This window comes from Hyaena hyaena, unplaced genomic scaffold, assembly GCF_003009895.1.
Source record: "Hyaena hyaena isolate Hyena2069 unplaced genomic scaffold, ASM300989v1 scaffold_548, whole genome shotgun sequence".
Lineage (NCBI taxonomy): Eukaryota > Metazoa > Chordata > Mammalia > Carnivora > Hyaenidae > Hyaena > Hyaena hyaena.
Window position 1 is genome coordinate 1,317,266 of NW_024081181.1, and position 15,102 is coordinate 1,332,367.

General features: G+C 50.9%; 1 protein-coding gene across 2 annotated transcripts in view; it reads left to right on the forward strand.

The window, feature by feature from the left end:
• Positions 1–15,102, forward strand: part of DYNC2I1 (dynein 2 intermediate chain 1) — a 61,681-nt gene that overhangs the window by 27,402 nt on the left and 19,177 nt on the right. For both annotated transcript variants that reach the window (XM_039255855.1, XM_039255856.1), the window contains exons 11-19: positions 1,753–1,882; positions 3,602–3,713; positions 4,451–4,536; positions 5,758–5,887; positions 8,249–8,421; positions 9,312–9,474; positions 14,137–14,250; positions 14,345–14,406; positions 14,858–14,909. In XM_039255855.1, coding sequence (XP_039111786.1) covers positions 1,753–1,882; positions 3,602–3,713; positions 4,451–4,536; positions 5,758–5,887; positions 8,249–8,421; positions 9,312–9,474; positions 14,137–14,250; positions 14,345–14,406; positions 14,858–14,909 — 1,022 coding nt within the window. The remainder of the gene's footprint in view (positions 1–1,752; positions 1,883–3,601; positions 3,714–4,450; positions 4,537–5,757; positions 5,888–8,248; positions 8,422–9,311; positions 9,475–14,136; positions 14,251–14,344; positions 14,407–14,857; positions 14,910–15,102) is intronic.

Consider the following 15,102-nt stretch of genomic DNA (forward strand, 5'->3'; position numbering starts at 1 on the left):
GACGCTCAAGGTCACTATCTGGTGAACAGTGGAGCTGGTTTTGAACTCAGGGCTACCAGATATCACAGTCCAAGCTTGTAATTACCTTACGTTTACAAATCTATACAACTAGAAATTAATGAAAGTCAGCGGAGGTAGCTCAACTCAAGGGTCTATCATATTAAACTCAAATATGATTTAAGAGTAAGTGTAAAAGTTAAATGTGTTTTTAAAACCTGTTTAAAATCCATCATACTGTGTAGCTCAGTACATGGTCTTAGTAGGTACTCAGTAAACTTTCCTAAATAAACAAATAAACCATGAATAATAAGTTTTCACATCATTTTTGTTGTTCGTAGATTTTGGGCCTCCTAGTGAGGTAGTAAAAGCAGCTTTTTAAAAATTTAATTTAATTATTTTACTTTATTTTATTATTGAGACAGAGAGAAACAGAGCATGAGTGGGGGAAGGGCAGAGAGAGAGGGAGATACAGAATCGGAAGCAGGCTCCAGGCTCTGAGCTGTCAGCACAAAGCCCGATGTGGGGCTTGAACCCATGAACTGTGAGATCATGACCTGAGCCGAAGTCGGACGCTTAACCAACTGAGCCACCCAGGCGCCCCATAGCAGTTTTTGCCCCTATGGCTAGGGTTTGTTTTTTCCTTTAACCTCATTCAAATCTTGGAAACTACATCTGGTTGAGAATAACTTTTATAAATTCAGAAACAATCAGAACCACACAGCGTGGTGTTGAGGCATATGTAAATGTGAGATTAACCATATTTTACAAAGCAAGAACATGAATATTTCCAGTTTGTGTATAGTGATTGTCACGACCGTGGGGGTTAGGTGTGTGTCAGGGAGGGGCCCTAAGTGGGTACAGGTCACCCCTTGTTTTGTGGTCCTGACGTTGGGCAGCTTGTCCTGGAATGGAACCATATTACGATACCTTGTGCACGTGTATTACATGAATTGTTTCAGCTCAGAAATGATACTAAATATGAGGGACTAGAGATAATAATTTGGGAAGATGGTGGCAGTGGCCAGAGAATAAGGTTCTGGGAAGGCGGCAGTTACTGATGAGGCCCAAAATGCATGCACAAGGAAGAAGGAGCAGATCTCGTTCGTGAGGTGCCCGAGTGGCAGAGGGCAGTTCACCACATGCAGACTGAGCAGCAGCTGTGCGGAAATCCCCGCACAGGAAAGAAAGGAAACTGTGCCCAGACAGAGCTCGTACTGCAGCGGGCCGGACAGTGGGGACAGGGACTGTTCACGGGCACGCCATGTTTGGGCGGCCGGAAGGCGGAGGCCGCAGGGAACCGCATGCAGCAGTGTCCCGGCAGCCTTGCGGGCAGGAGGGGCGATGGGCCGTGCCATGTGCTGCACGGCCGCGTCCTGTCCAGTCATCTTGGAAGAGTGGCCTAAAGGACAGGACACACCTGGTCAGCTGTGCTCTGGCCACAGCCCAGGTGACATTGCAGAAGGTTACCCCTCTGGCTGAGACATCAGTTCGTGAGGTAAAGTGATTGCTGTCCGTGAAAGATCTAGAATGCACATATTGTAACTTTATTTTGTGTTCATTCAGGTGCACAGAATTTGGTTTGTTCTGCTTTCGCATTGTTGATGTACTGTGACTGTCTTATTTTTAACGACTCACACCCACACAGAAACTCGTCCTCGGCAGTTGCCTGCACCTGACCGTAAGGTTCCTTGCACTCTCCCCTTTGTAAACTATTCAATTTAACTTCTGTCTTGTATCCAATTTACTTTTAAGGACACGCAGTACAAAACTGCTCCGGCTCATTGACCTGGATTTTTCATTCACTTTCTCTCTCTTGGATCTACCACCAGTAAATGAATATGACATGTATATCAGAAGCTTCGGGAGGAAAAATACCAAGCAGGTAGGTACAAGACAAATTACCTAAGTGACAGAATGCAAGTAACGTACAGCAAGGGGTACTTGCGCCGTGCGTGTCTTGTTTCAGAACGCGAGAGCTTGGGAGTGGTGTGTGGAGGGCATGCGCTCGAGAGGAAGGGACCCCTTTGTCACGTGGTTCTCCCTAAACCGGAGCCTGTGCGGACGCTCCAGGGCTCCAGAGCGTGGGCGAATGGCCCACATGGGACGGGGTGTGCTCCCAAACTTGCAGATGGTCTATAAAAGTCACGCAGACTATTACATCTATTGCTTCCCCCCCCCGCCCCCCACCCAGGTCTCCGGGTGCCAGGCCCCCGCCCTGTCGGCCTTCCTCTCATCTACCCGTGGGCTCCTCATCGTCCACGTCCATTCTCTAGGTGACTCCTTCCCTCAGGACCGATTCCTCTCTCTCCTTCCAGAGTCGCTTTGCCCACACTAGTGCCCACAGCTAGTTACGTAGTTGTCCCACCTCCCAACAAGGTTGTGAAGTGTCTGAAGTCAGGAATCACCCTTAGGCGTTCCTTGTGTCCCCGATGGCGTCACCGGCGAGCGGGTGCTGGCGTCAGGGGTTCCTTCTGTCCCCGACGGCGTCACCAGCGAGCGGGTGCTGGTTTAGGTTCAATTTTTCAGAGCCAGAATGTTCTAAGAAAATAGGATGCTGGTGGCTAGGTGGCAGTATTTTCCTTCTTTTTGTTTTTTGAGTTTACTTACTTATTTTGAGAGAGAATATGCGTGTGTGAGAAGAGAGGGGCGGATGGTGGAGAACCCCAAGGCGGCTCCATGCTGTTGGCACAGAGCCCATTTTGGGGCTCGGTTGCACGATCCCTTGAGATCATGACCTGACCTGAAATCAAGAGTCTGATGCCCAACTGCCTGAACCCCCAGACGCCCCCAGGTGGCACTGTTTTCAAACCAAAGGTCAATTGTTTTGTGGGGATGAGGGAGTGTGTGGACAAAGATCTGGGCCCTTGGGTTCCGGGCAAGAAGACTTACGTGGGGGGATCTGTGCTTGAATAAAGAACGAAGAAGACAGCCAGGAGGAGAGCAGCAGGCACAGAGCAGTTTCTCAGAGAGAAGGTTCACTCTCCAGGTGGGAGCAGCTTCCGCCGCTGGACCCGCCCGGGCTGTTTGGGGCAGGGTGTCTCTGGTCTCTCCAGGAGGGGCTGGGGCTGCTGCGCGTGCTCCCTCACGCACTTCCGGTGCTTTGGGAAACTCCTCCCACAGGCTGGGACACTTGGGGAACTTAGAGCACCCTTTCTCCGTGGGGACGGCTGTGCCCTCCACGCACCCGCAGTGTGAAGAGTCTCGGTTCCCGGGGGCGGGGGTGGAGGAGGGCCGCGCAGCTCTCGGTCTGTCAGCCCCAAAGTCAGGACGTTGAGCTCCGGGGTCTTAATGTGTAGCTTCCTTTTTATCGCTGTTCTTGCTCCAGCTCATGCCTGTCCTTCCCTTCCCGGGACCTCTGCGCCTCTTCCCGTGCCTCCTCCCTGTACCTAAGTGTCTGGTGTGACTGAAACATTTAAGACACAGGTGGTCTTTGCGACATTGTTCTTGATGCCGTGATACTTTTGACAAAAGCAAGAAGACTCATTATTTTTAATTTTTAAAAATTTCAAAATTTTAATTGTTTTTCCAGTAATTGAAAAATGAGAAATTGCTCTGAAGTGGAGACCCAGTGCTAATTCCGGCATCTTTTTTTTTTTTTAAGGCATATGTTCAGTGCAATGAAGATAATGTTGACAGAGAGATCCAGACGGAAGAGATAGAGACCAGGGGAGTGTGGACCCAGCACCCAGGAGAGGGCACAGCCGTGTCGGGCGGTGAGCAGGTCTTCGCTCTTGACCGCTGAGAGTGCAGTGTCTTTACATTGTTTTTGGTATTGTGTTTGTTACCTTTCTTGCCCTTTCTTCTTACACCTTTCACTTGGGTGTGGTGGCCGGTGTGTGCCGAGGGAAACACCCAGTATTCTTTTCCAGCTTTTGGGAACCATGAACCTTAGTGCTGAGCTGGAGGCCTAGTCTGGTCTTGACCAGGGTTTGTAACACTTTTATTCCTCAACATCGGGAGAGTCCACATTCCAAACAAGCACTTTTAAATGGGCTTCGGAGCCCTTTCTGCTCCTAAGTTGGGGCCAGTCTGTCGTCACATGTTAGGCGCAGTCTGCAGGCCTGTCACATAGTGCGGAGGGAAGGCCCGAAGAACCGCTGTCCTGCTTGGTAACGGCTGCTCTCCCAGGACGTAACCCTGTGGCCAGGGGCCCAGTCGCTCCCTTTCCTCGGGTAAGCCAGGCCGTAAGGAAAGACGACACTTGAACGTGAGACTTACAGAATGATTACCTTGATGCCTTTAACCGGTCTCCTTACTGCATTTAAGTAGGATTCTGTATACAGACTTTCCATAAAACAAGATGCAGTTGTGTTTGAAAAAATCACGGTAGATCTAGAGAATACATCGTAAAATTCTTCGACTTTTCCCTCCAGGGCTCTTAGCATCCCTTTGTAACAATCTTTGAATCCTAAGGTGTGTTTGTTGGTTCAGCGCAGCCTGGTCTCTTTAGGGAGCGGGAGTGAAGACCTCTGTGACACTGCCGCCCCGAAGGTGGACGCGCCCAGGCTGTCCCGCTTCCTCCGGGCCGCTTGCCAGGTACGCGCTGCCCTGTGCCCGTTGCACCCCAGCCCCGACGGGTCCCCTCACGTGCATGTCAGCTGCTTACATTTTAAAATAAACATAGACTGAAAAACAGATGATAATGTTAATTTGTCAAGATAATAACATTAAGTTGCCACGACCTTCACTGAGATATTTGAAATAAAATTAAATCCCTAACTTGTTAACTATATAAAGATGAATGGAAGGGTCTGTTGAAGCCCACGTCCGTCGGTAGTTACCACCTCATGGCTGGTGGTCTCATGTGAGCCCCTCCTCCTTGGGGGTGGCCGCAGCTCTTTCTGCACAGACCACAGTCCCCACACGGGGACTCGCTTCAGGGCGCGGCACCCAAAACTATCAGCAGTAGCAGTACTCCTCAGAAGCATCAGGAAGGAAGTCGCTCGTATTTCCTCAGTTGTCTCCTGTGTCTGTGTCAGCTGTGGGTGTGGGTGTGGGTGAGCCTGTGCCCATCCTTCATGTGCGCAGATGGCAGTCACTTCCTGCCCGGGCTGTGTTAGCAGCGTCTTTGCTTTATGAGACCGATCGTACTTCCCTGTAATTTTAAATTTTAGGGTGAGTTCATGGGGAGCTACGAGAAGAGAGCCATTGCGTGCAGGGTGAGGAGAAGGGGGTTGAGCTGGGTAGGGGTGAGTGAGGACAGAGCAGGCCTGGTCGGGGGTCAAGGCCGGTCTGGCCCTCCCAGCTCTCCTCCCTCTTCTGCAGCTCATCCTCCCACGCGGTCCCACCAGTTCTCCTGACTCTGTCGTGTCTCCCCTTACCCGCCATCACCCTCCACATGACCCGTTGGAGCCGTTCCAGTGACTTCCTGCGCAGAGTGTCCTCACCACGGCCCCGTGAGGACGGTGTGCTGTGTGTACGACGTTCTTCATACCTCTTTCTTAGACAAGGAAACTGGAGTGGTCAGCCGTTTCCCTCCTGTTATTTTTAGCATAGTGTTTACTATAAAAAATGACATCTAACATTAAATAATGGGTCTCCTGTGGAGTCTACATTAATGGAACTTTGCCAGTTTCTGTTACTGTGCAGAAAGGGCAACATAGTTTCAACTTTCATCCTGTGCGTTTCTATGACGTCTTGGAGTTAAGCAGTTGTTTTCCGAGATGGATGCATAGGTGATGATTTGTGTGTTTTGTTTTTTCCTGTGAAATGAATATGTTGGAAATGTCACGAGAGACTGTTCACTGTCTTTGAAAGGTGATTGCGGTTTTGCTTGAAGAGGACCGTGTGGCAGTCGAGCCCAGCTGGGACCCTGCAGCACAGGACAGCACCCTGTGTATCAGTGACAATGCCTCCCAGCTGAACACCAGCCTGCCGTTCCTCCAGGGTAAGGGGCTGCCCTCCATGCGCTTTTCATCTAGGACCGTGCGGTACTGTTGGAATAATGATCTTTACCGTGGCATCCTGTGCTAGTGTCATGGGGATTACTGAGCACAGAACAGCGAGATTAGATTCAGCATCTGCAAACTCTGAAGTGCAAGGTTGCTTTCGTCTAACCGTGCATTAGCGTCACGTGGACACTTGCCCAAGGTTATAACAGGGGAGCGGGCCGTAATTTAAATAAGTGGAAACTGAAGTTCTGTGTGTTTTTTTAAAAAGCTTTTTTAATCTTTTATTTATTTCTGAGAGAGAGAGAGAGACAGACAGACAGCATGAGCAGGGGAGGGGCAGAGAGAGAGGGAGACACAGACTCTGAAGCAGCTCCAGGCTCGAGCTGTCAGCACAGAGCCCAACACGGGGCTTGAACCCATGAACCGCGAGATCATGACCTGAGCCGAAGTCGGACGCTTAACCCACTGAGCCTCCCAGGCGCCCCTCTGTGTGTGTGTTTTAAATCGTGTTTCCTCTTCAGTCCCGTTGCTGGGCTTCTCTTGGTTTCTTGGAGTGGGGCCCTGGGGAGCCGCACACGGGGTGTTCAGTGAGAGCGGTGTGAGCCGCCCCCTATGCTTCCACAGGTCCTTGTCCTCAGACTGCAGCTGGCCCAGGGCCCCACGTGCTGGGCAGACGACGCCTGTGCCACCACACACGTGTGACCGCCTCGGTGGCTTGAACAAGCTGCGTTTGCATGGCCACGTTTCTGTTTCTTGAGCCAGTCACCACTTCTCTTTGGTCCCGGCTGGTGAGGTGGTCCTCACCCCGGTCCTGGTGTGTGTGAGGAAGGAGAGGAAGGATATTTGTTCCGCTTATTAAAGAATTTGTTCATTGTGCTGTATTTACACAGAAATGGTGTACCTTATATAAAGAATAAAAATGTATTCAGAGTTTTAACTGACAGCAAATAAAACTCCATGTTTTGCTCGGGGAGCCCAGCGGCCAGCCTCACTGGCTCCTCCCAGGCCTGTGGGAAGCTGGCCACCAGGTGTGTCTTCTGTCCTGCTTGCTGTTGAGAGATTTCGATTCCCATTTTTTCCTTTGCGTTTCATGTTAACAAAAATGGAATTGTTAGTTTAAAAAAAACCCTTATGTTCTTTGAGGGTTTTTTGTTTTTAAAAGGTAAGAGTTGGAAAAATAGTGAATCACTGTATCTACAGTGTTCACAACACGCACATTCCCACACCCATACCCTACCTCCCCCCGGAAAATGGGAGTTCAAGATGTACTTTCTCTGGGAGCTGATGAGTGACAGCAGCTTTACAAAACCGGCGGGAGCTTGGGTGATACAGATGCATCTAGAACCCTGTGTGAGACACACGACGGGCACACTTGTTCTCACAGGCAGGCCTGCTGGTGTGTGGGCGCGAGTTGGCCGTGTGAACAGCGTGGAGGTTCTCTTGCTCGTTTTGTGTTCCAGTGACATGAGTTTTGAGAGAGCAGAAGGACAAGGGCTAGATGATAGGTGGCTGACAGAGTGAGGCGTGGTCTCACCTGTGAACCCGGGACTTGGTCACATTACGCCCCTGTCTGTGCTCCTTGAGGGTCCTTACTGTTCACGCACGTGCCACAGAAGGACGCGGCCAACCCTGGCCTGCGCTTACTTTCTGTTGCCCAAGTGGACAGAAGTCCTGCCTTCCTGGTGGGTCACGCAGACAAAAGTTGGAGAGAAAGTGAATGTGCTTTTGCCAGAGGGGGACGGAGAACACGCCGGGGAGGAGAGGGAGTGTCCCGGCCGCGCCCACCACTCCTGAGGGAGACGGCCGCGCTGTGTGAAGACCACACGCACCGAGAGTCACAGCAAGGACTGAAGGGGACCCGCTGAGGTGACCGGACTCTAGGTCTAGGTGGTTCTCTGGGAGTAGCTAGTAGACAAGGCGTGGCCTACGCTGAACGTTAGTAAAACCATGAGGCCCGCGTGAGCCTTTTTCAGGACGAGCTGTGACCACTTGTCAAAACCCAGATTTCAGGCACAGGCAGCTTTGAAAGGATTTAAGTTTGTTTCTTCATTAAGGGGGAATGTATTTGAATTTTTTTTTAAAAAATGTTTGTTTTGAGAGAGAGAACATGCAGAGCCAGGGGAGGGGCAGAGAGGGAGGGAGTGAGAGAGTCCCAGGCAGGCTCCACGCTCAGTGCAGAGCTGGGTGTGGGGCTCCATCTCATGGCTGCGGCTTTATGACCTGAGCCAATATCGAGAGTCGGACGCTGAAGTGACTGAGCCCCCCAGGTGCCCCATTTGAATATTTTCAGTGTGTTAATTGAACACAGATTCTGGCAGACACTAAAATTCAGAAATACTTTTCTCATTTTCCCCCAGATCGAAAAGTGTCCTGCTTATGTGCCTCTCAGGTGCAGAGGCAGATGGTGGTGTCCGTCCACGGGCCGCCGGGAGCAGCATTCGCCCCCGCACTGGACGGCAGGCACGTGCTGTGCGTGTGGGATATCTGGCAGCCTTCGGGGCCGCAGAAGGTCCTCATATGTGAGTCGAAGGTACGGCTCTGGGACAGTCAGTCGTAGGTCAACGAGAGGAAGGGTGGGCAGCAGGAGGGCACGGAGTTGGGGACGGAAACGCAGGACCGCAGGGACTTTGAAGGTCATGTCTCTCTCCCTGGCTGTCCTCAGGTATGTGCAGCTGCAACGGGACCCACGCATGGTTCTGCTTTGACTCTAGAAACTCTTAGTTTAAAGGACCAACCCAGACTGGAGAGATGGGGTTATCACAGCCTTGCAGTCCCCTGGGGATGAAGATGCCGGCCACCGTCAGCCTGGCTCTGGGACCCCAGAAGTGTCCTGTTTTAACTTGCGCTGTTTGAGTCATGGGTATTTTAGGGGTTTCTTGATGGGTGTAAAGTTTCCAGAGTCCTCGGTCTCCTCCCTCTCCCAGCCCCTCATCAGCAGGCTGTGGCTGAGCTCCACGCCGGTACAGTGGGAGGCCCGCCCTTTTGTATTTTCGTCTGCTCCTTGACCTCAGGGTCCTTGATTCTCCCCAGGGCTGTGGAGAAGACTGATTCACAGGTGACAGGCTCTGGGGCTGCAAAGGCAGGTTTTACAATATAGGTTATAAACAGAATGACAAAAGATAACTTTGCCATTCTGGGCCCGCTACTGGGGTTGAATGCAGAGGGTTGCGGTGCCCAGCGGTGTGCGAGGCCCTGTGTCTGTGGCCGCCAGCCCTGCAGGGGTGGCTCGTCCTCCCTGCTTCCCTCCTGGCGCTGTTCCCGCGAAGCCGCGGGACGCTGAGGACTCACGCCTGTTCCCGCGAGCCGCAGCCTCCCGGCGGAGGGTTCCCCGGTGCAGCGTGGGCAGTGGAGAGGCCTGGTGCTTCTGTGGCCGTGGCCTCGTGGTTTCAGACATGGCTTTCTGTGTGTGTGTCGTTCCAGGTCACGTGTTGCTGCTTTAGCCCTTTTAAAGCCTTTTTACTGTTTGCTGGAACAGTGCACGGCTCAGTCCTCGTGTGGGACCTGCGAGAAGACTCCAGGATACATCACTATGTGAAGCTGGGTGACTGCTTCTGGACATTCAGGACAGCAACGTTTTCTACTGGTCAGTGACACCCACCTGCCTGTCAGGTGTCTTCTAGAAAAGCCATGACAGATTTGAGGAACATCTGTAGTTTCTTTGCATTTATTCATCCAGGTTGCCCCAGAGGGTGGGGTCTGACCTACGAGCAAAAGAAGCATTTGATAAATAGTAAAAACAAAAATCCACCCAAGCCATGCTTCACTGGTGGCCAACAATGATTGGAATGTTTTTTCTTTTTCTTTTTCTTTTTTCTTTTTATTTATTTTTTTACAAGTAGTTTATTGTCAAGTTGGTTTCCATATAACACCCGGTGCTCATCCCCACAAGTGCCCTCCTCCGTGCCCATCACTCCCCTCCCCCCCCACATCCATCAGTCCTCAGTTTGTTCTCAGCATTCAAGAGTCTCTCATGGTTTGCCTCCCTCCCTCTCCCCCACCATTTCCCCCCTTCTTCTCCCCCATGGTCCTCCGTTAAGTTCCTCCTAATTCTCCTATACGTGCAAACATATGGTATCTGCCCTTCTCTGCCTGACTTATCTCGCTCAGCATAACACCCTCAAGGTCCATCCATGTTGCTTGGAATGTTTTTTCTTGTTAATTTCTGGATTCTAGTCCTCAATGAAATAACTTTTAGCTTTAAATGAGTTTAAGGCATATTGATTGGTATGTGTTCCGTGGCTTAGTTAACCCCACTAATGCTTGAAGTACATGCAGATTATTCACTTCGTGGGGGATTAAAGAACCCTGAACATTTGCATCTGCCAAGATCTTTAGATTAACATGAATCTTTCCTGCCATGCCTTTGAAGCCACAGCCAGCCACCACAGCCAACACCATAGCCTACCACCCCACCACCACAGCCAACCACTACCACAGCCAACACCATAACCAACCACCACAGCCAACACCACAGCCAACCATCACCACAGACAACACCATAGCCAACACCACAGCCAACCACCACAGCCAGTAACACAGCCAACCACCACCACAGCCAACCACCCCAGCCAATCACCACCCCAGCCAACCACCACAGCCAAGCACAACAGTTAACCACCACAGCCAAGCACAACACCCAACCACCACAACCAACTACCACAACCACTCACCCTAACAACCACCCACCACAGCCAACCACCACCCCAACCACCACAGCCAACCACCACCATAATCAACCATAACAGCCAGCCACTACAACCAACTACCACAGCCACCCACTCTACCAACCACCATAGCCAGCCACCATAACCAGCTACCACAGTGACCTACCACAACCACTCACCATAATAGCCAACCATCACCACAACCAACTACCACAACCACCCACCACAACCTCCTACACAACCACTACCACAACAAACTACCACAACCACCCACCACAACCACCCACCACACCTGCCACAACCAACCACCACAACCAACCAGAACCACCACCACACCCAGCCACCAGAACCACCACCCCTTGGTAGGCACTCTGTGTTCTGAGACCTCTTCAGTAGCCCCAGTATTATTTTGGACGTTGGTTGTTTAATGCTTATCTTGGCCTACTTCCCCACTGCTCAGGGAGAGCAGAAGCATGTCCCCGGTCACACTAACTTCGTGGCAGGGTCTGCACTCAGACCCCATTGTCTTCCTCTCTGTTCCTGCCCGGGAGCCCCTGTCTTGCACCTGCACTTGGTTTCCCATCTCCCCTTTCCCACCAGGCACTAATCAGTTTTCTGTCTCCACAGTTCTACTTTTTCCAGATGTCAGATAAATGGAATCGTGTGGAATGTAGATCCTTGAGTCTGGCTTCTTTCACTTAGCGTTCTGCATGTACGGGTCATGGTGCTGCTGTGGGCACCGGCCATTCACGCCTCACTGTGCTTACGCGCTGTTGACCCGCCCACAGGTGATGAGCGTTTGCTTAATTCCAGTTGTTGGCGACTGGGATGGAGCCTGCATCAAGGGGCCTGTACTGCACTGCGTGGACCGTTTTGCAGTCCCAGCAAAGTGTGAGCTCCAGGTGCCCACGGTACTGCCTGCTTTTCAGCCGTTCGGAGGGGTGTGTAGTGGTGTCTCGCCGTGGTTTTAATGTACGTTTCCTGATGACATGTGACGAGCAGAATCTCTTCATAGGCTTTTTTGCTACTGTGTGTCGTCTTCGGGGAAGAGTCCTTTTGGGTCTTTTGTACATTTTTAACAGTGATTTGTTGCTTTCTTATTGTTGAGTTTTAAGAGTGTTTTTTTTTTGGATAACAGTCCTCTCTCAGAGATGTATTTGCTGGTATTTTTCCCAGGCTGTGTCTTGTCTTCTCATTTCTTAACCAAGTGGCCTTTTCTGTGCCCAGTCTCCCTCCGTGAGAGTTTAATACGACACACGCTGCATATCTGTTTACGTACTATACAAATTGCTGTATTTTATACTGTTTGCCTTAAAACTGCTGGTTATTTTACCAGTAAAAGATGAGTTTGTTCAGGAAAGGCAGAGAGTTGCAGCCTAGGACACGTAAGCTATGGCAGAACCATGGGCAAGTGCAACAGAGAAGAGGGATGTTGTTTTTGGAGAAGAAGGAAGTTGGGAATGTTGTTTTGAAGGGAAGTCTGTTGGAGGAAAGCAGGGGTTCAGGGTGATGAGGGGTCTCACTGACTGAGCTGCAGGAGCAGTGGATTTCCTGTAGGGGCCGCAGCGCACACCTTCCCCTGGTGTGGCCTGTACCTGGGGTTCTCTCTGTGGAGGGTTCTAATGCTGGGTCTGTAACAGACAGTTGTTCCCGTGACTGACACTGAGTGGTGGCCCCCCCTGCTGGCCTCCCCAGTCCCTTTATTCATTTTCACAATGCATACAAAATTTTGCTTGGTCCCCCGACAACCAATTTTTGCCTCTTTGGGGGCAATGTTGCTGCTGATGAGAATGTTTTAGTTATAGGTGCCTTATGGGTTTGATGCTGTTACAGAAGTTAGCTTTTAAAAATGTGCACTTTTTCAGGGCGCTTGGGTGTCTCAGTCGGTTAAGCGTCCAACTTTGGCTCAGGTCATGATCTCACTATTTGTGGGTTCGAGCCCCACATTGGGCTCTGTGCTGACAGCTCAGAGCCTGGGCCTGCTTCAGATTCTCTGTCTCCCTTTCTGCCCCTCCCCAGCTCATGCTCTGTCTCTGTCTCAAAACTAAATAAACATTAAAAAATGCGCATTTTTTCTAATTGCTCTTGATGTTACTAATTAACACTTGAATTCACTACCAAATTGGCTCAAGTCATTAAAACTGTAAGTGTTTAAACTATATGCAGAGATGTTACTCCATTAAAACACTTCCTTCATTTTCTTTTGCCAACTAAATATTATCACTGTAACCAGGCAAGTTTCACTAAGCTCCCAGTGCTGGGAGAACCACGGAGCTTCTGACCCAGGCTGTGCACGCCCCCACCCCCTCAGCACGGCCCCTCCCTCCAGTGTTGCACCCCAGTGAGCATCCCCTCCAGCAGCCCCTACTGTACAGCCCCCGGTATGTGACCCTGCCAGTGTGCTCCCCCCTAAGCCCCAGTAGGCATCCTGTCCAGTGAGCAGGCCCCTCCCAGTGTGGCCCCCAGTACAGGGTCCCCCCAGCATGTGGTCCTCGCAGTGCATAGGCTGCCCCTTTCCTCAGGCTCTGTGAACTGGAGCCTTGTCTATTCTTCACCAGTTTTTTTCCAGGGTTCAGCCCCAGCTCCCATCTTATTTCTTGCTATTTTCTTTTCTTTTTTTTTAATGTTTACTTTTGAGAGAGCGAGAGAGACAGAGGCGGAGAGAGAGGGAGACACAGAACTCGAAGAGGGCTGCAGGCTCTGAGCTGTCAGCACAGAGCCTGACGCGAGGCTTGAACTCAAGAACTGTGAGATCATGACCCGACGTAAAGTCGGACACTCAACTGACTGAGCCACCCAGGTGCCCCGGTTTCTTACTATTTTCTATCCATTTCTGTACTGGGTTTCTGATTTCAGGTGTTTTTGTTCATTTGCTTGCTTACTTTAAGTATGCTTCCAAATGTTTTTGGGAGCGACATGGTGACTTCGGGGCTTCTGTTAAGTGCTCATTTGTGGGCGGGAGAATTTTCATCTCCTCAATTGCTTTGATTTGCACTTTGTATTTTCTTCTTACAGAAGTTCTCAGTGGAATTTGTCTTGATTTTTGATCCCTACTCTTGGACATTCTATAGATGGATATTCTAGGTCGAAAGGGCTTTATTCTGTTAGTTGTGAAGTGTCATTTCTTTACTGGGTGGTGGGCTCTGGGTTGGGGGAGGGTGTCCTGCCCCCTGCGCCACTGTGGTTGGTCCCTCCCATTTGGCTTCACCTTCCAGCCCTGCCCAGCCCTGCCCTGGGGAGTGGCCCACCAGGCCCTGCCCCAGAAGTTAGATTTTCTCCCTGCGGCCGCTTTCTCTGATTTCTGTGTGCCTTTGACTCCCTCTTAGCCTCTTAACCTCACGCCTGCCCTCCACACCCATAGACTCGCAGAAACCCAGTGTCTGGTTGGAATCCACATGTCTCTCTCTCCTTATGGGTGTTTTGAGGCCTGTGGTCTGTTTCATGGTAGTGCTGAAAGCAGTGACCACACATCATCTTATGTGTGGTTTTGTGGTATTTGGGGCAGATTTAACCCCACATAACATCTGTTTTATTTTTGTGACTTACTACCCACATGTGGTCCCGTGTGCTTTAAACCTTAGACGGCCTCCTGACCTCAGTAAACCACCGCAGCCCTGTTCAAGCCGTAGAGCCCATCTCCACATCTGTCTACAAAAAACAGAGTTTTGTGCTTTCCCCCTTTTCTACTCAAGAAGGTGTGTGATCTTTCACTTCCACAAAATCCTTAAGTCAAGTTATGAAATGTGGTTTCCTTGTTCACAAGCCATTTCTTCTGTTTGTTTCCACTAGAAATGTCGGGTTTGTCATTCCACATTGCTTCCCTGGATGAGAGTGGGGTTCTCAACGTGTGGGTGAGTAGGACACGCCCAGACAAGCACACAGGGCAGCACCGGCCGCGTGCACGGGCTCTCTGAGCCGCTGTGTCTGGGGGGGCCTGGGGGTGCTGAGTGCCTGGTGGCCGGTGGGCGATAGGCCTAGGTAGGGTGGGAAAGTCGAGGGCCTGGCTAGCTTGGCGGGGCACCTCCAACAGGTTCGCGGGGGAGCATGACAAGCGGCTGGGGTGTGGTCTTGGGGGCCCCGGAGGGCGCCCCAGAGCCCTGGCCGCTGGCCAGTCTGACTGAGGAGAAGTGACAGCAGGTCAAAGAAAGGAATTACTAACATTTAAATACCAGTTCTGAGGCAGCGAGCCGTTGGGTGTTTACGCCGAACACCACACGCTGTCCTGAGGAGAGCTGCCCCGTGCTAGGTGGCACCCGAGCGCATCCTGACGCACTGACACTCATTTCCACACTCTGTTTGCAGGTGGTGGTTGAGTTACCGAAGGCAGATGTCGCAGGCTCAGTAAGTGACTTAGGTAACTATTAAATACAAAAATTAATTTTAGTCAGTGTTTTCTAGAATGAATAGAGATTAAAGGTACTGACAGCCACTTTGAAAAATAAGTAATGAGCTACCTGAAAAAGGAACGTCAGCATTCTGTATCGCATGACCCTGTCAGCCATCGGATTGGCACCCCGTGAGATTAAGCATACTGCTTGCAGCTGACG